This window comes from Strix uralensis, chromosome 14 (assembly GCF_047716275.1).
Source record: "Strix uralensis isolate ZFMK-TIS-50842 chromosome 14, bStrUra1, whole genome shotgun sequence".
Taxonomy (NCBI): Eukaryota; Metazoa; Chordata; class Aves; order Strigiformes; family Strigidae; genus Strix; species Strix uralensis.
Window position 1 is genome coordinate 11,001,279 of NC_133985.1, and position 25,248 is coordinate 11,026,526.

Genomic DNA, 25,248 nt, shown 5'->3' on the forward strand with positions numbered 1-25,248 from the left:
ATTTCATAATGTGGAAAAAAAAAATAATTGGAAAAATCCTGTTTCACTTCTGTGTATTCTTTCCTGCAAACAGAAACAGTTACTCTAAGTAAAGCTGTACTTTGTTACAAAAGCAGACTGCTTTTTGAAGTCAAGAACACACAACGTGGTTTAGATGCCTACGCTAGTTCCTTGACATTTAGAAGCTCAAACTGGTTATAAGTTAGTTCTGAGCCAAGTAGTGGTGAAATCAATATTTATGTTGTTAATTTTTCTTTAAAAGATCTGGAAGCTTTGTGCTCTTATCAATTTATATAAAGTTAGAATAGTATTAAAGCATACATAGTCAAAGTTTGCTCAGGTGTTCATGGTAAGATGGGAGAGCAACAGCTATGAGAGGGGTTTCTAGATTGTTTCATGTTCAAAAGAACTGTTTATGAAAGGCATTTAAAGAGTCGTAGTTTTGATGTGTAATTGATCAGTCTTAAGAAGTCTTTCCTAAGTTTTATAGTGGATGTGCATTATCACTTCAGACTTAACAGGTCTCAAAACAAATAGAACAGCACCACGTTACATTAGCTTGAAAATACCCTGTTCGTACTCATCCATGATTTTCCTTTCACTCTGAAGTAGCTAACACTCTAGATATATCTAAACAGACCTCACAGTGGAGAAAATGTTGGGCTTAATGTAAAGTCTGGTTACAGTAAGTAACGTTGGTTATGGCAGTATGAATGCTGCATGTAGATCAGCTTTGAAGACTTAGAAATAAGTTTAGTGCTGTTTTACCTATAAACCGTGAAAACCCTACACTTTTATGTGCCTATCTGCTCCCAGCAGTGCCTACACTTTGAGTGTGGACTACTGTTCTTGCAGTTGGGTACACATCTACCATCTCCGAGTTAGCCTGAGAGTTTAAATGACTTCTCAAATAACTCGTGACAGGAGAAGACCTGTACAAGTGTCATGATAGTGCATCTGTGTAATTAAGCTGTGCAACTGTTGCAAGCAACCTGTGTCTTGGGAAGACAAACATCAGTAGAAAGAGTTAGTTTTCTATTAGCTTAATATAATAAATTTCAAATTATGTCTTTTTGAATTAATGAAATTCCTCAGTGTAGTTGCTGAATATGTATGGTCTTTCAATTTAGGGGGAAGACATGACATGAGATGGTGAGTTTCTAGTACAAGCCTGCTTTTCCTTTGAAGATCTTTCACTTCAGTTAAAATGTTTAAGAGAGAGTAGTTATTCCAAAACTTATAAAGATTTCCTTTAACGGGAGTGTTTGAAGGTGTGATTGCTTCATGAGCAAATGTGAAATATTTGTATGTTTCTGAAGTGGAGTTCTACAGGAAACTGAACAAATATTTGTTATTTTCTAATCAGAGTTGTAATTTTATGTCAACACTTAAATGAGATAATCACCTCTGATTATATGGTATTTTCTTTTAGACAGTGCTATCTTTAGTTTGAAACCTACATAACTAGCAGCTACCTCACCAGGAGGGGTGTGTTTAGTGGGGGTAATTTAGGTCAGCTGTGCAAGGTTGGGAAGTCTTATTTTTATCAGCATCTTGTAAAATGCCTTTTTTTTAACAGTAGTTTCTAAATGAGATTAGGTTTAAGAAATAGCACATCAATGGAAGTGAGGAAGGGGTGAGAGTTCCTTTTTGGCATTGCTAGCCTTAGGTTTGTTTCTAGTTAACTCTCTTGAGTCCTGAAACTGATTTCTGTTCATGTCTTCTATAAGCTCTTGCTAAAGTTGTCACAATAGAATAGAAACATGAATTTTGGAAAATAAATCTTAGTAGCTAGTCCTCAGTAGCATTATCATCTGTCCTCATACATGTTCTGTGAAGTACAGTGAAAAAATAGAGCTGCCTTCTTGGCTGAAGAATTCTGGAAAGGAGGAGGCTGACAATCAGTGAAAGGCTATTTCAGTTCATCTCTTTCTTTATGATTGTATTTTAATAAATGCCTACAGGAATAAGAAAATTCAGTCAATGCAGTGGGATCACTATGCTAACTTGTAGACAAAGACTGTGAACTGGAAGTTAAGTAGAATGAGCTCATGATTAAAAGGGCAGTAAGGTGACAGTATTTTGTGTCATAAGCCATTTGGTAAAAGTGTAGGTATGCTATTTAAAAACAAACTTGAAAGTGATCTGACGGTACAGAGTTTATAGTGGTTAAAAGCTGAGGTGCTTTCTGTTCTTATTTTCAGTTTACTTTTTAAGGGTATAAACAGAAAGGTCATAGGGAACCTGAAGGAAGAGAGGAACTTGGTGTAGTCAACTAGATGTGCTACTGGAAGGAGAGCTACAAGTTGGCAGTTTGAGAATAATACGTTACTCCACAAGTTCAGTAGAAGGGAGTAGTGCTCTCCTATTTTAGGGAGCCCGTAGGAGAATTTTGGTGAAACGTATGTTATTGTCCCACAGTCAACTGTTTGAACTTCATCTAGAATCTACTTCATGCTTGTGGAAATGGAGTGACTTGCTAAAGAATTATGTCAGTTTAAGCTGTGCTTATATTAAGTGTGTGTGTGTCTTTTTAGGAGAGGATATAGTAGCATACCTTTTGGGGATATAGACAGGCTATACTTGCAGTAATATAGTAAAATTATCCCTATAAATAAATAAAGTATCAATAACAACAGAGGTTTTGCATAATTAACTTCCTTAAAGGTTCTTCTGACGTGACTATAGTGATCAGAGATCATCCACGTTTAACATCAGGACAGGTAGGGGTCTGTAGCATTGAAAACTTTTGTAGTAGCTGTCAAGCGATCTGAAGATCCATTAGATCCAAGCTTGTGAGGTGTGGATGTAAGTATTCAGCTTCAAATTACTCTTAATCTGTAATGAGAAGAACCTCTGTTTTGATACATGCCCTTAACAATTATGATGGCAAGTTCCTATTCAACATTTAAAACACCTCAACTGCTGTTCTTTGTGACAACTTCATATTTTAGTTTAAAAAGTTCCCTCCTACGGTGTCAACCTGTTAGTGTATTTATAGAGTATGGCCATTTAACTAGATAAAATAAGATCTCCTTGTAAGATGGCTTTTCTATTCCCTGCTCATCTTACTGGCATTTCTGTGCAGCTGTTGTAGTTTGAACTCATCTTTCTCTGACATTGGTGTCAAGAACTGTTTATGATCATTTAGACAGGGTTTTACAAAACTCCTATCTAATGGCAGTGATTTCTTCCCTAAGTCAGAAATATCTCTGATTATTGGTTTTTGATTGTTAGATCCTAATAGCAGTTTATGATTTCCTATGATTTACTCATACATTTCAGTCTTTCTTCTGTAATACCTGGGATGTGTATACCAATCCAGACTGTAATTTAGATTAATTTGTGAATTTTTTTCTTAAATTACATCATGACACAACTGCCCCTCTGTGAACAGAAGGCAAAATAGCAGTTTTGAGGCATGGCTGTGGAGACAGTGATTTGGTGACTGGCTTGCTGTCATGCTGTTTTCCCTGCATGGTTTTGTTGTTGCTACCTGATTCAGCAGTGGGAGATAACTCTCCCTGGGGCAGCACTGGCAACAGGTACTTGTTGCTGAAGGGAACTCAGATCCATGGCCCCTTTTTTTTCCCCAAGAAAAAGCAATCAGTGTTCTTGGCATGAGGTGTAGGGTAAGCAGCAGCATGGAAAATGAGTGTCACCAATTAGACCAGGGCTTTTATACCTTAGAAGACTTAAGCCACCTTGTACATCCAATAAGGGAGGCAAATGGGTGTAAGACCTGGTCTTGTGTGCCTGCATAACCTTCCCAGATAGTTTCTGTACACACGGGGCTGAAAACTGTGATTTCCTGTGCTTGTGGCGATGGACATGTATAGTCTTTGATGTTCTCTACCTACCTACCCATGGTCCAAGGGGATAATGTTAACAACACAGGCTGCAGGTGTAAGCTGGCGCAGGATCCCCTGTTACAAATTTAAATTCAGGGTTTGCTCATTCAATGCATGAAGAAAAACGGATCTGTGGGATTTATTTGGGCTACATCTTTGAGAAGTTATTTTCAAAATCGGGACCATGCATATTTTGAACAACTGTAATGCAGTTTCTATGCCAATGATTTTATTCCTCAGACCAGAGAAGGAAGAAAGGACTATTGGATATTTGAGGTCTGCAAATACCTGCAGGGTAGGTGCAGAGGCAAAGTGGTTCTGTTTGGTTGCAACTAGGACAAGAAATAATATTTAAAATTATAAGACGGGAGTTAAGATTAGGCACTAGAAAATTTATTCCAGTTGTTATAGTGAAAACCTAGGTGTTGTTTGGAGAGTTGCATAGTTTTTGTAATTAAAAGTTTTTAAAAACAATAGATTAGGCTAACTTCTGTCAAGAATGGGTTAAATTCATCCTGCATTTGGGTGTGGGATAGAATAGATGATCTATCCTGACCCCATTTTATTACTAACAACTCTGATTTTGGAAAAACAGAATCTTTGTAGAAATATGTAGATTCTGCCTCATGTGTCCTGTTCCCAGTCATGCAGGAATCACGCTTGGTATAATGGAATTATGGCCTTCTAACAGTAGAGTCTGAGCTTCCAGTTCAGGAGAGCCGCACTGCATCTCCTGCCAGGGGCCTCTTCTATGCAAAATCATGTTTGGGTGACATCATTTATATAACATGTCAACTTTAAATTAGGGTGTTCTTTTTTTTTGTTTTAAATAGGTCTAGGTCGGTTTTCATGTTTGCTTACTAGTGGTTTTGATGTCAAATATGTAATACGAATAAGAAATATTCTTATACGTGCCAGCCATGTGCTATGAATCTATGATTTGGAAGGCAAGCTGCGTTCTCACTAGCCTGTTACCATCACTAAAAGATTCTGTAACAGAAACGCAGAATAATTCTGGTGACAGAATTGTTCTTGCCTGTTTTTAACAAGTGAATAAAGAGGAAGAGAGTACTTGCTTTGTCAGTAAGGTAAGCAGATAGAATTCCAAGAAAATATTTACTTAAATACTAATTTTGCATCATTTTTTATTTGGTAACATTTAGCATTTTTGTTTGGCTTTAGGAAACACTAGTGTTTAATTGTCCTTTTGCAGTGGTTCAGAATTTTAAAGCATGTGGTGCCAGTTTTGATAATTAGTAGCTCTGGTGAAAAGGAACTGAATCCATAAGAACTGGATTTTTCAAGGACATTTAGTTAGGGTTAGAATCTCAAGCTGCTCTGTATGACCTGATTAAATGCTTCAGTGGACACATCATATCTGTATGAATGGCATTTCATAAATAATTGTGGACTGTTTCATGTCATCTGGTTCTTTAGTCATCTAAAGTCATCTTGATACTGATTTTAGTAAGGGGCATATCATGTCAGCTTTTCTTCAGATGTCACCACTAAAGTCAGCCCAAAATCCGTTAGTACTTCATACAGGAACGCAGATGAATGTGGTAAGGATGCGTCTTTACGTTTGCTAGTACTAGGAATGGTCTAGTTAGTTTTGCTGTTCTGTTGGTTACATGTGGAACCTCGATTGGAAGGTGATTCACAACAAAGTTGTCTTCTGGCCATCTGTAGTGGTTTTTTAGTAGGTAGAGATTTTGATTCTGACACACAAACTTTTTTTGTTTTGGTAAAAATACTAAAAAATGTGCTTGCTAGTGGTTGTGGCAGAAGTCTGAGCAGTAGGAGAAGGAAATTATCAGGTTACTCTTACTGGTTTCATGATGCTCATTTAACTTGGATGTCATGAAAGACATTGGGAATATCTTTGTGAAAGCTCCCAAATCACTCCTGATTCCTGAGACCTCCAAGAAAAACAAGAGAGAGAAGGCTTAGTACTAAAAATATCGCCCGCCCTCTACCTTTGCTTCCAAAAAAAGAAGAAAAGCAAACCTGTTTTCCTGTATTGTGCTAGGGAAAATAACAAACCAAACCCTTTCTCCCTACAAGTTGCTGTTAAAAATCATAGCTGAAGATTTTGAACATTGAATATTTTTTGGTTGGAGTATCATATTAGCAATATTTGATTATTTTTGGGGAAAAAAATCTTTCCTTGAGATTTTTCAAGTGTTGAGGGATTTAGGGACCTGATCTTTTCTGATTCTTACTTATATGAAAAAGCTGGGTTTGGCTGAGTTTTAGAAATTCTTGATACTGTGTTATATATATATATTTCAGGGAATTAGCATGCAAACTAAAGAATGTTAAGGCTCTTGATTTTCCCTGTAGTTGAGGCCCTGCTGTTGAAGATTGTCTTGGGCTGTAGAGCAAGGCAAAAGTTCTGCTTGATTTTTAGTAATTCATCATCTGGAAGAGAAGCCTATTTTAACTCTTCCTAACTAGTTAAAATTTGAATCTGTAGCAGTAAAATAACATGTGCTGTTTCTTCTGTTAACGTAGTTTTACATGTAGACAAAGTATTAGCCCCCTAAAGAAGTTGCATACATGTTACTGTAACTATTTAAATTTGGGCTCGTTACTGTAAGAGCTAGGTATCTTCTTCACAGTTTGTGATTGGAGATACTGCTATTTTTACTTTCCCTGTCCTTCTGGGCTGCCTTCTCTTCCTCTTGATGGCTGCCTGTTTTCTGCTGTCTTTCTGCTTTTCCTTTGAAGAGAAAACCAAATTCTTTCAAAGGCAATGCTTTTCTTTGGACATTAGTGAATCAGCAGGATTGTGAAGATTTTCACATTAAAAAAATCAGAATCCACATTACAGTGATGACTCCCAGGAAAAAGGCTGTGTAAAACGCAGTTGAGTTGGGGCAGACATTCACAACATCAGTGGTGAAAGGCCATAAGCCGCATCAGTGCTTGTCCTAATACACATGCACGTTTATTACTGGTGGTAATTTTTATGATGACTCCATAGTCTCCAACATTTGAACGAAACTGCTTTAAAACAGAGTCCAGACTGCTGTGAGCATACTGTACATCAGCGGAGAGCCATACCCTCAGAATTAGGCTTTGTTATCACTCGCCTACAAATCATGGATTACACGATAAAGTGAATTAACTCACTGAATGACTGATAAAACAGACAACTTGCTGCGTTCACAAGGGTCGGGGAATTTAATGACATGGATATTGAGCCGACGCAGGCGGCTTGCAAGTGTGGACGTGCTGTCTGTGAGGACCCAGGGACACTTCATCCTTTGTGGCAACTCTGCTCTTTGTACCTTTTGTTCTCTGGGTTGCCAGCCCCTGCTCCGCATGGTTCACACCAGGGAAATCTGCAGGGTAAGAGACGTTCCTCCACAATACAAGGAGAATAAGATATGTGACTGCACGTGTGTGGCTTTATTTTTCAGTCACTGTGTCTCAGAAGCCTGATCTTGTATACTCCTTCCTTAAACCTTTTCTATACTAAACACTGCTATTGATCCAAATAAAATGATGTAAAACCAATTATATTTTAACTGGGCAGATCAGACATCCCCTAATCAGTTTTCATACCTTATAGCAATCCAGCCCAAGGTTATTTCTCACTGTTCTGGGCTACATCCACATGCAGCACTCTGAAGTCAGCTTCACTGTGACAATACAAAGGTTCCCATACAAAATATTTCATGTTCATTAATTTTGCCAAACATGCAGGTAACAAGTGTATGGTTAGTATATATTGGCATGGCGAGATTCTGCGGTAGTTGAATGCACTCTCTTAAAATTAATAAACCTTTATTTTTCTAATCTACTTTTTACCCTGGATTTTTGCCTCCGAATCATAGCATCCACGAGAGCAACTGGTCCATTTGGTCTTTCGCCTTCTGTTGTCTCAGTTTTCTTCCATCCTATAATCACTTCAACAAAGATTATAATGTGACTGGCAAGGATTTGAATTTCAGTTTGAAGACTGTGAGCGACCAAATGGGAACAGTTTATAATACTTTTAATAAAGAATGAGAAGCAAAATAGAAAGAAACTCCAATATACTCCACAACTGTGACTCATCTGCTTCTCTTTTAAGCAAATTTAATTACTATAATAAAGAAATTCTTGGTAGTTTGACCATAAAGAACGCAGTTCATACACACAGTTTTGTGTGTGGATACAAAGCCAAAAGAAGGTACAATTTCACCTTTATGGTTTTTAGCTGAAGGGGAAAACTGGTGTGTCATTTGAGGCATGGCCTAAAAAGGGGAGAAATAGCTGGTGGGTTTCACATTTTAGAAAGCAAGACAAATTTAAGACGTGGAAGAAAGTAATGATTAGCTGGATTTGGCTACCAGTTTATTGTCGCAATAGCAAGTTGTCTGCCTCGCTGTGACACGTGTTTGCATTTCTCAGTATATGAAAAAATCTGGTTTTTCACAGGCTGCATTGCACGATGGATGTAATGCTATCAATATTGAATAGATAGTGCCCTAAGTTTGCTTTTTTTACTCTAAAATACAGAAAGGTCATGGTCACCATGAATTATGATCCATTGCTTCATTTTTCACTTATTCTAGGTAGTTACTTTGTCCAGCAAAATGTCGTAGTATCACTCTGGCTTTGAGCACCAAGTTCTTCAGTGGGCAGTACAGTGTTTGCATAGGTGTTTGTACAGGTAGATACTTTGTTTTGCTGTCTGCTAGTTTGTTTGCTACATTATGTGTAATTTCCCTTTAACTCTGCTGGTGAAGTCCAGTTTAAGCTCAAAAAAGTTGATACCTGATTTTTCTGTGAGCTTTTAGCATCTTTTCATGGTGTGCTGTTTTCTGGAAAGCAAAAGCAGTACACCCAGTAAGAATTCAGGCAGGCAAGGAGGTTGTTTTATCTTTTAAACCTTCATCAGTTCTTTACTCCTGTTAACTGGATTTTTTCTACCATAGGTCTCAACAAATGGCAGCATTTTACATCAGACTGACGAGTCCTGCTGCTCCTTTACAGTGTCTGACAGACCACTGTGGATTCAGGTTGGGGGCACTGAAGTTATCAGTGAATTTGGCAGGTCTGTCTGGTTTAAGCCCTGCCTTAAGTGAAGGGTGCACTATGCTATCAACTAATCAAATGCAAAGCAGGTTAGGACAGAGGTAATGAGCTACCTGTTATTTTATTTCCCTCTTCTATTTGAACACTTCAGATACAGCTGTTCTCCCTGACCTAATCTGATGTCAGGATTGATATCTATTTTATTGAAAAGATCCACACTGTTTCTCTTTAGGGCTTGTGTCCTGCAAGTTTGCATCATGTGATCAGATTAAATAACTTGACAGGTATAATGTAAAGGTTAAAAAAAAAAAAAAAAAAGATTTTTGTCTCCTAAACCAACAATCCTCAAACATCTTTGTTGTGTGGATTACGTCTAGGATGTACCTTGTGGGCAGTTCATCTGCTGCTTGTGACTGTAGGCACAGCTTCCTGCCTGGGCTGATGTGTAAAAGTAAAATCAGGAAAGACTTTAGTAACGTTTTAGTTTTTTAAAGAAGCTTAGTACCTAAAACAAGATAAAAAATTGAAAACATGAGCAGGAAGATCTCAGTGAGAAACTCGCAGATGACATATGGGCCAGAGTTGGGGAGCCACTCTTCTAGGAAAATGAAGTTTGTTTTCTTTGTTCTTTTTTTTTTTTCTTTTCCAAAGCCCTGATCTGAGGCAGTAACACTTAACAAGCATGCTTAACTTCCAGTGCATGCCTAAGTTTGTAAGGAAATTTAAGGTACATGTTTAAAGCCAAGCAGATACTGAACATTATTGGGAATTCTAGCCCAAATATGTGTTTACTACTTAGATCTGTCATGGATGTATGCATGTCTCCTGTATCTTTTTTTGACATGGAGAGGAAATAGGGCAGTGAGGAGAACATATGTTGCTGTAAAGGGAGCTTGATTTACATGAAGAAGTCATGATTTTTAAAAAGTTGGATCCAGTACTATATTATTGCATTAGGTCTGAGATTAGATATTTGATGTCCATTGGTTTCATATTATATAAATTTGAGATTTGCTGCTGGTAAAACAGAAGACTGGACTATATTAGAGGATAAGACTAGTAATGTTTCTGGAGTCCCTGGTGATGGCGTGTAAATGTTGGTGGGGAAAGTGAAGCTCCTGGTGTTTGCTCAAGCTGTTCTGGGATCTCTCGACGGTAAGAATCAGAGAGTGAAAGAGAGCTGTAGGTGCTGCCTTGGGCAGGAACACGAGTGCCAGGTTTGCAATGAGCAGACTTTGCCAAGTATTGATTCTGAAAATCACTGCAACTGCATTGGTTGCTAAGTTGGTAGATGGGGTGTGAGAAGGAAAACTCCCTGTCATCAGAATGAGGGAACACCCGTGTTAGAGTGAACTGGCCATTTCCTTAGACCTGGTAATAGTTGTATGCCTGCTAAGATAATGGAACCAAATTCTTGTCTTATTCATTCCTTTGTAGATTACAAAAGTTTGCTGGCTAGTAATAGTGTTCCTGAGGCTTGAATGTGGAAGTGTGGGTGTTGGGACATACTGGCTGAACAGTCATCCAACTTTTTGTGGGATTTTTGATATTTCTGAGTAGATCTGGTTCTCTGACATACTATAAAAGCTTCTCTTTGCAAGACTTCATGGACACATGATACTAATTTAATATTAATCTTATTTTGGATAATTTCTTATTGGTCATATGCTTTAATACCCAATATTGGTTGTTTTGCAGCCTGGAATACTGTGGGTTTTAGTTACCTGCACCAACAGTAAGTACTATTGAACACAGTCGAACTTTGTCTAGCATCCTTGTCTTTGCAGAGGCTCTGCAGGTTTATTTCTTGCATCTTGGACTGGTTCATAGCTAAAATAGGTTTAATTGTATATAATTTCTGAGTATCATACCCAAATGAGGACACAGTAGATATTGGAATGAATGACTGCTAGTCTACTGTCAGCATATAGCAGCCCAGTGCATTTTTGCCTGGATCTGTTAAATTTCATAATTAGCCCTCATTGCTTCTGTTTCAACTTTCCAAAATTTCCTTCCTATTTTAATTCTACTGCATTGTATAGGATATAAAATGAATTATTTTTATGTGTTTTATGTTGTCATTTTGTGGCACAGTGAGCAACTGAGCAATTGAGAAACTCCATAGTTATCCCCTTTGTCTTCCCTGCTTCCTCCTGTGGTAGGACCATTTTCACAAACTCCTCTCTCCTACTTCTCATTTTAGATATTTCTTTTGGATAGTATTCAGAAGAGTTGTCTGTTTAGGAAGAACTTTAGGATTTTCCACTCCATGCTGTGAGTCTTTTTTAAAATTCAGTTGTGTTATTCACAATGCTGTTGTCAGTACCAAAAAATGTATACATGCCTCTCAAATAATCCTAGCAGTCAAAAGCTCAACAGAATGGTAAAAGAAACCAACAAGACTGGCCTGTTGGAACCTTTTTTGTTCTCCTGTGTGTTTTTTGAGCGAAGGGATCTGAGCAGATGATCTCCAGAGGTCTCCTCCAGTTTAGGTTATTCTAGGATAATGTTTTCTCCACGCTACACGAGAGGCCGGTCAGTGCAGACTGTGCTGACTCTGCACTACCCTAAATGGTTACTGACCGGTGGTGGTCTCATGCAGGAGTTGTTACTTGGACTGCTTCTATCTGCTTTATCATAATTTTATTTCAGTTCTGTGGAGCAAATGGGAAAACATAAGCAATAATGGAAAAGAAACATGATTAGCAGGTTTATACTTCAGTGCTCCCATGCACACTTAGGTCTTGCATTTAGATGGCATTACAGTGTCAGATTTAGCTTTGTGTTGTGAACTACACATCGTTGTATAGACTTTGTATATTAATCTCCCTCCTTCGTTAGCTATCTTTAAACATCTTTAAAAATTGAAATTCTCTCTGGATGCTGAAACGGGGTGAGATACAACATAGATTGGTACAGTAGCTCCTCTTAAAACTCCAGTCAACTGAGGAGTTTGTTCACTTGTGTATGTCTTGTGAAAATGTAAATTTATTTTTTTTTTTGTCTTCTGCACACAATGCACAAAGCAGGTGAACTGGTAACCTTTCTGGCCACCTCAGATTTTGCTTACCTACTTTTGCAATATATACTGGAAGACATTTAACCATTTTCCCTTTCTCTCCCCTTTTCAGCTCAGAGACACTAGTCAACTGCTGTTTTTATGGAACCTCACTACACTGCCACGAAGAGCACCAGCTCATCAGGACTGAAAGAAATCTGAGACTGAATTGTCCTATTTTTCCTCTGATATCTTCACCAAGTAGTAAACATTTTTTGAAGGGGAAAGGGAGTAAATATGTTAAAGCTCCCCCTTGCACCCTGTTAGGGCACCTGTACCTAATGTACATTTTCTTTAAAATTTAAAAAGATGTTAGGAAATATTTTATAAAACTTTTTTGCAATAATTGACGCATGAAATTATTAAAGACTATATGACACTTACATGCAAGGAACCACTTGAATTATTAGTATGAAGAATCACTGCAAATAACTGGGTTTTTTTGTAATGTGACAGTCACGTTTGTATGTTTTGATAGGTGCCAGTGATGGAGCCAATTGCCTGGGAAGTTGACTGTAACTTTTGAACTTTTATTTTAACTCTTAACTTTAGCATTGCAATTTTCCATTCTATGAGGCTTAGTTAGTATTTAGTGCAGGTGTTAGCAGAGCTGTGATCTGTGATCAAAAGCATGTCCGAAACCAATTGTATTGTAAAATATGAACAGTCCTGCTATATGAGACCAATATTTCCCATAGAGGTGATGGAAAGGACAGTGACCACAACTCCATGTATCTCTTATTATGGGAAAGCTCCTTCTGTGTGAATATGGTTGCATTTTATTTATGCTATTGTAACACTTAGGGAATTGAGGATTGTGGAATAACGTTAAGAAGGGCTACAACACAGAGAGCAGCGTTTTGCTTATAATACTATAACAAGATGGGAGTCATGAATGGAGAGTGATTAAATGGAATGGCATTTCTATTGCAAATCATGTGTTAATTTTTCCTTTTGACATAAATATTTTTCAGATAGGTAACTAGTAGAGCAAAGGTTTTATTAGTGTTTCTGATGGTTGTTGATCTGAGTTGCATTGACTTCTTTGAATAGCTGTAAATCAAAAAAAAGAAACCCAGTGGGCTTTATCCATTTTATTCCCCTCCCCCAAAGGTGTTTGGTAAGACTTATTTCAGTAGAGCTTGTGAATGCTGGACACGCTGCTGAAATATTGAGTTATTAATTATTAATTTATTTGTCACTAATTATTTGACATTGTGTGCACACTTTCTCAGCAGTATCATTTCTTACAAAGTGCTTAGCAGGGGATTTATTATGTAACCTGAGAAAATAAGTATTTGTTTTGAAGAAATGAAAATGTGCACATAATCTACTAGTCAAATTTTTGTTTCTATAGAAGTGAAAAGACTTGTAGTAAACTCTTTTCCTCCTTACTAATATTCTGATTTGATTGGAGAAAATAGAGTGTCTTTGTCTAGATCATTTAAAAACTGAGATACCTTTCTGAGAGGCATCTGTATCAGCACAAAGGCAGTTTCACAGCCTTCGTGTATGGAGCCTGAATTAATCACATAGAATTTGAAGTTAGGACAACTCTATCGTTTGGCTTTGATATTGGCACCAGGTTTATACTTGTTAAACAATCGGAGAGCGGGGAAGTGAGAGGCTGGGACAGGCATCCAAATCCAGGATAGGCCTATCAGTGATACACGCATACTGAGGCAGTTCATGCTTCGTGCTGGCTCAGTTTATATTTTTCAGAGGTAAATTCCTTATTTACACCAGAAATTGAATACTTACTGCCCAATTATTAAAAACTAGCTGTATAATGCTGTACAGTAGGTTCAATTTGTGCCATTTTTTCATAATAAACTACAAATACTTTTTTAAATTTGAGATTAATCTTTGTTCTACACTGCTTTTTGTTTTTTACCAGTTGAAGAGGATCAGCAGTCTGGTCCTGTTTGTGACCTGAGATTTGACTACAACTTAGAAAAATTAAGACATGCAATTTGAGGAAAGGGGGAGCGATTTGATGCGTGCATGTGCTAGCCTTTCACCTCCAGAAACCAAACCCCGATTGTATTGACAATGAATGAGGGTCTTGGCCTAATAAATTACATTTTTACCCACACAGACAAAAAAATCTAAACAAAAAAGAAGCCACCAAACAACATGGCACAAAACAGTTTCTGCTCAGGAAAAAGGCCCAGGACTGTAATAGCAGGGTTATTGCACATTGGATTGAAAACTGATTGATGTTGTAAGTAGAAGCCAGTAGTGCCTGCCTGTGTGACATCTGACTCGTAACCAGTGCTCTTATTTCCTCACCTTCGTGAGCACTTGTACACAGCAGCTGAAACAGAAAAAATACACTTAAGAGAGATGCAGGTCTCTGCATTGGAGAATATGGGTATATAAGCAAATAGCATAAAAATAGACAAGGTAGCTAACTGTATTTGCGTTTGTTTTCACAGAAAGTATTGCAGCCATTTTGTTTGAAAGCAGATTTTCATTTTGAAATGAAATTGTCAGGGATATTCTAATGTTAGAGAATTACAGTAATGTATTGCTTTTCACTTTTTTGCTTTAGTTGCTTAATATTTAAGCTTTGCTCCGTGCTACCTTCTTGTCTGTATATTGAATGGTCACTATGCCTCTTTCATTTTGTAGACTTGAATGAGGAAAATATGATTCACCCTTTAAGGTTTGCTGAGAAGTAAATGATAAAGAATGTTGTGTAACATTTATTCAAATAAAGCCTTGATTTTTTTCAGTGCTCTTTTAAAGGGAAATAATGTTGAATAATGTTTTGATGTCTTAACTTTCTTCTTTTATTAGTCCTTGTCCCAAAAGCCTTTGGTTTATGTTAAAATTTTTTTTCTGAATTAAACAAAGATTAAATGGAGGTTACTAGTCCACTGTTGGAAGTCTATCATGTGGACAAGTCTCTATCCAACCTTACCTTTCACCATGTGGCTAAAAGATACTGAGCCATGCTCAACCAGCCGGATGCTTCCCACAAGCAATAGGGAAAAACTTTTCATTTTCTTGTGTAATTAGCAAGAAAAGATTATGTGTACATTGTAGAGACAGATACAAAGAAGCCCTGATGGCTCTGTTCCATGGCTGCGACTGAGACACACTAAGTCCTGGTTAAAGGAGGAAGGTGGATGTCATGGGAAGAGGTTGCTGCCCCTTGCAGACGTGATTCCAGCGCAGTTGGTGAGTGCCGAGCGAGCTGCAGAGCTGGGGGCCAGCTCAGGGCTGGGCAGAGCAAATCTCACTGCGAGCAGACGAGGTCTGTGCTGTTGCAGCAGCAGCAAGGCACAAAGCAGCTGAAGCACAGAACAAGTGCTGGGCCTTTGAATACCTGTGTGCTGCCTGCTGATCTTTTATTTGGCTGGTTTTTACTGCAGTACTAACAGTTTCAGACAAGTCTGGCCATTGCAGGTAAGTGTAATTGGGTATTTATCCATTTAGGGAAGAAATGCCTTGTACTGAGTTGCGTTATCGTGCCATGGTGCCCTGTTGGAGAGGGAACAAGTTGTGCTGTAACGGCTCACTCGTGTACCAGAGCTCTCCATCACTCACACTGTCATCAGAGGTGGGCCACATCGGCAAATATTTCTTCAAATGGCAGAATCTGTAGAGTTGCAGTCTCCCATTAAATCAAAGGTAGCATTTATACAGATTTTTTTCCACTTGCATTTTTATTACTGTAAAGAAAAGATGCCCTAATTTTAGTTGAGCTTCTACGTTAAACAAAAAATAAGCTGCTCAGTTAAATTAGGTTTCTAGAAGTTCTTATTTCAAGGAAGCATTATTTTTTTTATGGCACATAGTATGCCAGGAGCTGATGGCTGATACAGAGGTACTAACCCTTTTGTAAGTAAGGTGTTTGTTGCAGTGACCTGTTGTCGATAGTAAGAAGTCTTTCCCAAAAACTGAATTAACTTCTGGAGTGAAGTGATCATGTGCATGTACACTGTCTGTAGTGACTGTTGTTTGGCCCTGGGCCTCTATGATGCTTTTGAAACCAGTTGGTGCCTCCTGTTAACTGTGAGCGAACGTTCACATCTGTCTGCTTGGAGCAGAGCTCCAACATACGTGTTTTTCTTTTTCTTCACGGGGTTGTTTCTTATTCTGTCCAGATTACAGGAACTCCCATCCTCTTTCTCTCCTTATTCATCATTCTTGTGGCAGTTTCTCTTGAATTGGTTATCCTCATTAGGCTGTGGTGGAGAGGGGAAATCCTGCTGAAATGTAATTGCTCACTAATGGCTTTTCCTTTGTGACATTGTGTTGGTAGCGTCTCGCTGTGGGAGTCTGCTGCATTTGCTGCGTGACTGTGAAGCCCACAAGAGAGGTTAGCCAGACAGATTTCAGAGTTCTGCAATTACTCCATTGATTAATCTTCACTCCAGTAGTTCGGTGACAAAAGTATAAAAGTAACCCAACCTTCAGCGATGAAGCCAGTCCTACACAATGCTGCTCAGTTATAGTGTTTACTGCTGCCCTGAAGCATCAAAAGGGTGATACTTAATGAGGGCAAAAGTGCATGGAGCAGCTGCTCAGTGCAGCTCCTGTCACAGGAGGGTTTTGTGATAGCTTGCCAGCTAAAATGGGAGGGATCGGTACAGAGAAGTAAGATTTCTTTTAGGGCAAGACCAATGGGTGGATTTCTTAAGGAAATCAGGTAGATCAGTAACAGATGATGTAGTAAATTCAGACACTGTCACATACGCGTTATTTTTAAGCATTATGTAGTGAGGAGTGCAGTGTGAGGGTGCAAGCAGTTGCCTGCCTGAAGCCTCACCTGCGGCTGAGGAAATCACTTGAGGGATACTCTCACTTTACCTTTGTGCTCCCTGGCTAATCTCTCTGAGTGACAGTATCCTCCAAGGCTGCTAAGAGTGTAAGGGGCTGCTGAGATGGGCATGGTGAAGCCCTTCTCATGCTTTTGCTCTTGCTGGGAAGTTGGGACGGCCACCAGTCTGGAACGATTCTCTGACGCGTGAGGTGTGGTTGTATGTTGTGAGGAGCAGCCGTGGCATGGCAGAGAACCAGAGCCGTTTTGAAAAGCAGCTCATCCCTCCGCTCAATGAAAGGTAAAGCAATGCTCAAATTGCTAAATGCTAACGAGTGTGCAAAGAGACTGTCAGCAGCACAAGGCAGCAGTACCAGCAGGCCTCTAAGCAACTGCCGGGGCAGAAAGAAGCCAGTGTGCGCCTGGCCTTGGTATCAACTGCCGCTCACTGTTGTCATTTCTTTTCTCTTGCTCACTTGTCCTTGCTCAAGTCTTCGTAGGTGGATTTGTCATTCTCCCTCTTCATGCAGGGAGGGTGAGTGGAGTCAGGGCTTTCCAAAGGCGGTGTGCGGTGAGCTTCAGCGTGTGCTTCAGGGTGTCAGTAGGAAAAGGATCATGTTGTTTGCTGGTTCATACAGTGCTGGCAGCTGGTTTTTATTTGCATTCTGTAGCCTGTTTTTATGATTCTACTCCTGCTTTTCCCTTGAGTGTTTCTGTGGTCTTTATTTTTCCTCCCTTGCTGGGTTTGGAGCACAAGCCATGGGCACTCAATGCTGGGCAGGCTGAACACCCCTGCAGATGTTTTTGGGGTGTTCTGAATTTGGGCTAAATATTCAGAGCCCAGGAGGGGTAGTTCTAATTTTGAAATCCAGATATTCAGCTAAGAGCTCTGCATCTTAAGAGCTTAGGGACTCGAATTTCCAAATGTGGTTGTATTGGTCATTAAATATTAAACTAAGGCTGTGCCTGCTGGAGGGCTCATTCAAACATTGAAGCACTCAGAGCCCTCAGAGGAAGGGGCTGGGGGCTGCAAAGTGTAAAAGGATGAATACTGGACCATGCCAAATATAAGATCCCAGAAATACTAATACTGCACAGATAGATAAGGATAATCTTGTGATTCACTCAGTTTGCTCTGTTTGCCTTTAGAAAGACAACACTGTGAATGCGCTGTGAGAACAGGGGCCGGGGTAGCCGTACGTTGTACGCCTTTTCGTTAATACTGCAAAATCATATCAGAAGCCATCGATCCTATCTTGGCTTAGTAAACTTGCTGCTGGCAGCAAGTACCATGGCCTCAGCTGTATTTGAGCGTGGAGCAGGGACACACAAGTACATTTGGGCACAGAGAGAACTGTCACTTCAAGGGCAGGTTAGGGGCTGTAGCTGTAGGCAGTAAATCCATCAGCTTCCAGCCTCCTCCTTTTCCAAATTTTCCAAATACTGCAATTCCTCCTTCCTCAGGTAGAAAAGTGCCCCACAATGGAGCAGCACAGCCAAATGAGCTAATGGAAATGTGTCAGTCTTCACTGAGATAAAGAAAGATGCACTTGTGAGAAGCTGTGCTCAAATGCAATTAGGCAAGCAGAGCCCACAGCCCCGCTGCCTCTCCAGGGGCCCGTTTTATCGCTTGGCACTCGCCAGCACCACTCCAGGAATACATTTAGGAAGCTATTCCAGCAGCCAGGCACACAGCTACCGCCTAGACTAGATAATACCATTTCCCCCCCCTCTTCCTGACATCTCACTTCACCGATGCATCAGTCTGCGGGCAGGGTGTAGCTCAGGAACACCTGCGCTGCTGTGCTCGGGGATGGCCAGGGCCAGGCCGCATTTCACATGCCAGGGCTAGAAACAACAGAAAAAAACCTGCCAGCCAGTCTGTGTTTATCCCAGATGAATGGGCACAACTAATGCCTCAGCACTTAAAGTCTCATTTACTGTGGCTGGTGGAGGGTCACGTTCTTGGTCGGCAGCCACGGGGAACCCACACTTGTGCACCCAGAGACCAGTGCCTGCCCAGTCACTGCAGGGAGCTGATGGATGCGGTGTCGGCAGTACTGGGAGCCAGGAGCAGAGTGTCGGTCTCAGTCAGATTAGGAAAGGCAAACCTGTATCTGCTGCGTCCACTTGGGGAATACCAGCTTTGTAAATCACCTTCTCAAGAACCAGCAGATGAGGAATGGGCAGCTATGGGGACTCCGGGCTGGAGTTGTAGCTGCAGATGGTGAAGTTTCCAACTGGGGGGGATTCCCACTGAACATGCAGAATCCTAAAAATGTGGTTAATAGTTTTCAGTTGGTTTAGGACCTTTAATCTATAAAGGCCTTTGCTTTGTCAGGGTAGGCTGTAATAGCTCTGGCTTAATGCCACAGCAGCCAAGAGCCTGCCAATTTACTGTGCCTTAGCAGACAAACGGGCTGACCAGAGCCTCTGCCGATAAAAGATACTCCCCAGCAATTACATCCTTTCGAGCAGGAGGCCGCACAGGTTTAAAAAAAATTAAGCTGCTGAACAAGAAAATGCTGGGATTCTTCCAAACAGGGAAAGCTTGTGAATGAGAAATGTATTAATGCTGCACATTAAATGTGCCCCTACACATCTTTACCTACTGTTAAAAAGAGGTGGCACTTTGATATAATTGGTTCTTGGCTGCAGCAGCAGGCAACAGAGCTTTGCTGTTGCTATAATCCCTTGGGAATAACACAGCTAATTAAAGCCTAGGAACTGGTGACCAGCGGCTTCTCCTTTCTCTCCAGCTATGTCTGTGCTAATCAGAGGTAGGTAGATCTCAAGGAATTTTTGTGCTGAAATTTGCTAATCAGGGAAGGAAAGATTCAGCTTCAAAACTTGGTGCTTTATCACATCCTAAATATCCCAACGCGACAAGCTGAAAGAGATTTCAGATCCCTGCTTAATAGCTGGGCAGGAGGGCATTGGCAGCGCTGTGCTTACAGTAAGTCATGGGCATGGCATACATCAGTCTTATGGTCTCTTTTCTGAATCCAGAGTGTTGCCTCCTGCAGCCTCACTTGGGGCTGGTGTTTTGGGAGACAGATCTTATGATATGAATGGAGAACTTTTTTTTCTTTTGCGAGATGCTAAATCCCCCAGATGGGATTGAGGGAACTACAGGTGTTCAGCTGCTCTGAAGGCCAGGCCTTAGGACTCTTGCAGTGCACTCCTGGGGGTTTGGCAGAGCCCCTGTGGGTCCAGGCACTGGTGTTTTATGCACCTTAGGGTGCCCTGCAAGCTGCACTCATCTTGTGGACCTGATTTTATTATTTTCCTGGGGGAAACTGATGGACCTTGCTTTGCTGGTTCCTTCTGTTTTGCAATGGGTTGGGCTGTCCTGCATTTTATAGCACCTGCCTCAGAGCTGGGCACTCTGGTAATGCCAGTTAAGGGCAGGCAGCTGTGCTGGATGCGGTGCAGCTGAACAGCCTGCCAGTCTGCCACTGAGGGCAGCGGCCCTGGTCTGATGGTCACAGCTGGGCTAAAGTTTGTTGCTTGATGGAGCTGGGTTAATTTGCTAGTGGAGGTGCTGGTCCCGGAGGAGACCTGGGAGAAGGGGGAGAAGCAGCAAGAGGTGAGCCGGGACATGCTGCCTGGGATGCTCGGTGATGGCAGCAGAGCAGCAGGGTGCGGAGCTGGCACAGCCCCTGCAGGGTGGCAGCTGCAACTGAGGGAGCCCACCCGAGATTGTGGTTTAATGCTGGGGGTCGAGGGGAGGCAAGAGCATGCAGAGGTGGGCTGCAGCGTGGCCGTGCCATGTACACAGGGGAAAGGGACAGATCTGGTGCATCTCCTCACCAAAAGGCAAGAGCAGGCGGGAAGAAGCGAGGTGGTGGTAGAAAGAGGGGATGGGACCTTGCACGCTGCCAAGGGCAGAAAGAGCAAAAAGCAAAAGGGCGTCCACTGCACAGGTGCTGACTTGGTCATGATGCTGCATTGGGTTTGCTCACGAGGGTATGTGGCAAGGTGATTGTCTGGGGGAGGAGACCTCAGGGCATCCCACCTCCTGCTGCAGCAGAGGGACATCAAATAAAAACAGGATTTTGACAAGATGGTAAGACAAGGCTTTTTCTGGGGCTAAGTGAGTGTTTGCTTTCTCAAGAACCTGTGTATACACCTTAGAGCTTTGTGAAATGTTGGTTTTGGAAGCCCTGTGGGTCAGCCACTGGCGAGCGTGGTGCTGCAAGGGCAGAAATGCAAGCTGCAGCTACAAGGCTGGGTGGGTTACAGAGACCCAGCAAGTGTCTGCTGCCAGGGACAACCACAGCAAGGAGAACAGATTGAATTACCGAGTATGGGACACTACAGGGACCCTGTAAAGTTATTTATAAAACATCAGCGATTCTTCCAATGCCTTGAATAAATGAGGATGGATGCTGGAAATGGCTGTACTTCACTGCACATCTTGGATTTATGGCATGGAAAGCTCCATTGTGGGGAACGTCGTCTTGAGTGGGCTGAGTCCAACCCTGCTGGGGCAGCTCACTTGTTGGGTTTTTAGTAATTTAGGTTTTGTGCTAACCCAAACACCCACTCTGAACTTCCTCTGTGTCCAGGTTTGATTCAGGAGGTGGAGCTGGCTTGAGTGGTGGCACAGAAGTGGAGGGTGAAGACGTCTTTCTTGGGTATCCCACTCCCATCACGAATGAAGAGGAAGAGGTAGAGGTAACAGGAGTGATATAATCTGAAATTTAGTGTTACAAACAACCCACACTGAAATATCAGAGAGCACATAGATGTTTCTTGTTCCTCATTCTTACTCCTAATATTCATGTACAATGAGATGGTTTGCAGTCTCACAAATGAGAAAAAATAATGATATAAGCTTTAGAATACGGTAATGTAGTGGAATGACTTAAATGACTGGACTGGCAATTACTGCGTATTACCTATTTAGGAAGGGTAGATTAAGTAGAGGAAGAAGCAGCAGCAATTTTAAATACTGTAGACTAAAACGGCTACCGAGCACATATCAATGAGAGTGATGATAAAGCTCAGGAAACAGGACTAATGGGCCCACCAGAAAACAGATGAGCTACTTTTCAAGTGCCCTTGTAATGAAAAGATAAACTGCTGGAGACATATGGGGCACTCTGAGTTTCCTAAAATTATTTCTAGAAAGGCTTTCTAATATGAGATCCTGGCTATGTTACTTTGAGCCATATTATAATGTCTAGAGACAAAAATCAGTGTCCTGAAAGTTGGTGGTTATAGACAGTCTGGAGTTGCCCACAGATCTATGCACATCTACCCACATATAAATGTACACATCTTTTCCATTTCTACCCCTGAAACAGGGTAAAAAATGTAAATCTAGAAGGAAAAATTGGGTAAACTTGACTCAAAATAAGAAAATGAGAAAGAAAAATGTAAATTCCTAAGATGCTAGACAAAGGAAATATAAATTTTTTTTAAAACTACAAAATGAGGCAATCTTTGGCTATATGACCAGGACGCTCAATAGTGATACGAAGGCAGCAATTAAGAAACAATGCATTTGGGAAGACAAGATAGGTAGTTGCTATAAACTTGATGTAAGAGAATACAATCTTGATAAGGAAAGCTTAAAAAGGAAATGACTAACAAAGATAAGGATGATGCAAAGTAAATTTTAATCTATTAAGAACAAAAGCAGTGCTCAAAATGCGGTGGGGGCCTGTTGCAGACCATAGAAGTGCTGGTGTTCAGTATTTCTTGATTTAAAGCGAGTGGGATGATGTATTTGCCATTCTGTTAGCAACCAGGCAGAACAGTAACAGGACTGGAAATATGCCCAGATATTTCATCTAAAATGGCCAACTGTCTCACCCACCTTGCCTTTAATGTGTGCTGGATACAGAGACAGGTCAGTGGAGCAACAGAGGGCAAAGATGACAACCCAGCTAAATATAGACTGGTTAATCTGACATCAGGGATAGGAATCTGAAAACAGGATCAGAAATCCATTAATAAAGAATTAAAGGCAAACTTACAATTAAAAGCCATCAAAAATAGACCTTGTCATTCAACCAGGCTTAGTAAGTCTAGTTATAAAGATGCATCACCTGGCATGGCAGTCTACAGTATACACAACATGTACAGATAACTATCTACACTATAAAATAAATGATGCACACATGGAGTAAGATTGTCTCCCTGACAGATCTCAAACAAACAGGGATGCTTCCATGAGATTCTGCTCAAATCACTGCTAGACCTCGTACTATTTGACACTTTTATCAGTGACTGAGAAGCAAATATAAAGTCACTCCTGAAAACGCTGGTAAGCAACAGCATGGTGAGAAAACACACAGAGCAACATATATTGCTCAGTAAGCCAGGCCTGCCAAACAAAGTGTGACTTAATTTTGCATTTAGCTACATTAACACAAGGAAGAAAATGTCATCCACAGCTGCAGGAAAGGGGAGTATCTCAGCTCTCCCAGAAAAAGCTGAGGGGAGTTCTAAAACTTAGCACATCTGTTGCCAAAAAGGGTTAAGACAGTCTTTGAGGGTATAAACAAGGAAGAAGTGAGTAACAATGTCATGCCTTCTGTATAGAGCAGAAGGGAGACAAATCTCAGTGTCAGTTGTGATGTCAGAAAATGGAAGGTCTGAGACACAAACATGGAAATCCTGGAGAAAGTTCTTTGTAGGGAGAGACTTAAAGCAGCCCCGTCTCTTCAGTTTATGGAGAAGACCAACAGGCCCCTTCATTACTGTGCAAACATGTTCGGGGAGAAAAGGGCAGATACTGAAAGGTTTTTTATTCTGCAGGCCGAGTAAGAAGGAACAAAGGCTGGGAGCTGAGAACAGACAACTCAAAATGGAAAAAAGGCACATGCTTGTTACAATAAGGGTGAGTAACTATTGGAACAAATTAGCAAGGAACTTGTTGGTTTAAGAGCACTTATATTTAAAAGACTGTTTCATAAAACATTTTTTTCCTATTAGAGGTTGTAAGGCCAACACGTGTGACTCAAAACACCCTGGCACTGTGGTGGAATTGTGGCCAATTACACCAGGAGGAAGTACCAATTACCTTTCTGGTGGCAGCTGTGATGACTAGTTTAGACATGAAAAAAAAAAAAATCTCTTGAAAATATAAAGCAAAATAAATGCAATTGTTCAGGATTTAGACAATGCAAAAAGACTTATTTCAGGCAATTAACTGGAATTTTACCTAGAGGAGAACTTGCTGTAATGGCAGGTAACACACTTCAGAGGTTTCTGGTTTAGCTGGAGAGTGGCACTGACCTATAGATTTGAGTCGTCAGTAATGGTGTGCCCAATTTCCAGTGACACTAACCTGCCTCTTTCCCACAATGCAATTAAATTACAAACCCAAGTGTGGAAAGCAGATCAGCTGCAGTCCTTCAGCTTCATTTGTTCTTGCCTTCATTTAAAAACTGCGGGTACACATCAGGCATCCAGCAGGGAAGTTGCACACTTATTTGATGTTGTCTTTGCACGGCAGGTAGTAATTTCAAAAGTTTTGTTGTGCTCTCATTTTCCAGAATAAGTTAACCAGCCTCCAGAAGGCATATTTGCAGCCTTCCAGACACTTAAAGATGTAGAGCAGGAGCAGAATGGAAGGAAGAAAATCTGTCACTGAATTAATTTGTAAGATAAGCAGCAAGTTGCTAAAAGCCACTGCTTCTAACTTTGCACAACAGCCACACGCTGGTAACTAATAGATATGCATACACTGCGTGTGTATAGCAATTAATTGGTCATAACAAAGATACATAGAAAATTTAAAGTACCCAGAGTAGCTTCGGAGTGGTTCCCTTTATGTCTGTTCTAAGGGGGTGTATGTATGTTGTGGCTGAGTGAACCCAGGGCCCAGACCCACTCTGCTTCCCATTCTGTGATGCACGACGAGCGGGATGTCGGTAAACGAGACAAAAGCCTGGATGAACTCCTTTCCCCCCCAGCAAGTGAGCTACTGTAAGGCACGGTCAGGGCCCTGCTGGCTCCAGGTGCAGATCACGCTGCTTCCCCAGCCAGCCGCATTTGCCACTCTCAGGCAGCACGGAGTGTTCTGCAGCAAGAACTGATGTCTCGACCCTGCCCATGCTAAACTCGGAGCTCTAAGGAAGCAGGATTTAGATCTACTCAAGTGCCTCAGTTTGGGCAAAAGCCAAGCTTATGAGCTTCAGCCCAGCACTGCCTCTGCCTAGGGCGCCTCAGAAGCAGCTTGGACAGCCTTTGCTCCGTAGCGTTCCATGTTTCAGGAAAGATTATTAACATTTATACTAGTCCTAGCACTCTGGCCAACCCAATAAGCCTTCCCTGAATCTGAAGAGCTCAGATCAGAAAGCAGAATGGTTTTACAACTAATGAGCCTATCTGGACCTGCAGAGCCTCTCAAGTGGGAGCACACTCGTGTCCCAGCACACTTACCTGGGTAAGCTCAGCCCTCTGCCTAGACACTGGAGTCTGACACACCCAGCCTTTGGCTGACAAACCCCCTTCAGCAGCACTGTGGCTGCTCTCAGCAGCAAAATCTTTCTTTAAAACCTCCCATCCACACACCTACCCCT

At 41.0% G+C, this 25,248-nt stretch overlaps 1 protein-coding gene across 9 annotated transcripts in view; it reads left to right on the forward strand.

The window, feature by feature from the left end:
- Nucleotides 1-25,248, forward strand: part of PWWP2A (PWWP domain containing 2A) — a 54,267-nt gene that overhangs the window by 17,401 nt on the left and 11,618 nt on the right. For 2 of the 9 annotated variants that reach the window (XR_012630879.1, XR_012630880.1), the window contains exons 3-4: nucleotides 21,280-21,388; nucleotides 23,480-23,561. Coding sequence is in view for 3 of the 9 variants with exons in the window: in XM_074884045.1 (XP_074740146.1) it covers nucleotides 8,780-8,814 (35 nt within the window). In the remaining 6 variants the exon portion in view is untranslated. Of the gene's footprint in view, nucleotides 1-8,779; nucleotides 8,926-11,082; nucleotides 11,154-12,010; nucleotides 12,156-21,279; nucleotides 21,389-23,479; nucleotides 23,562-25,248 lie in introns of those variants that run through there. The other 7 variants (XR_012630881.1, XR_012630882.1, XM_074884045.1 and 4 more) reach the window with 7 other exon arrangements.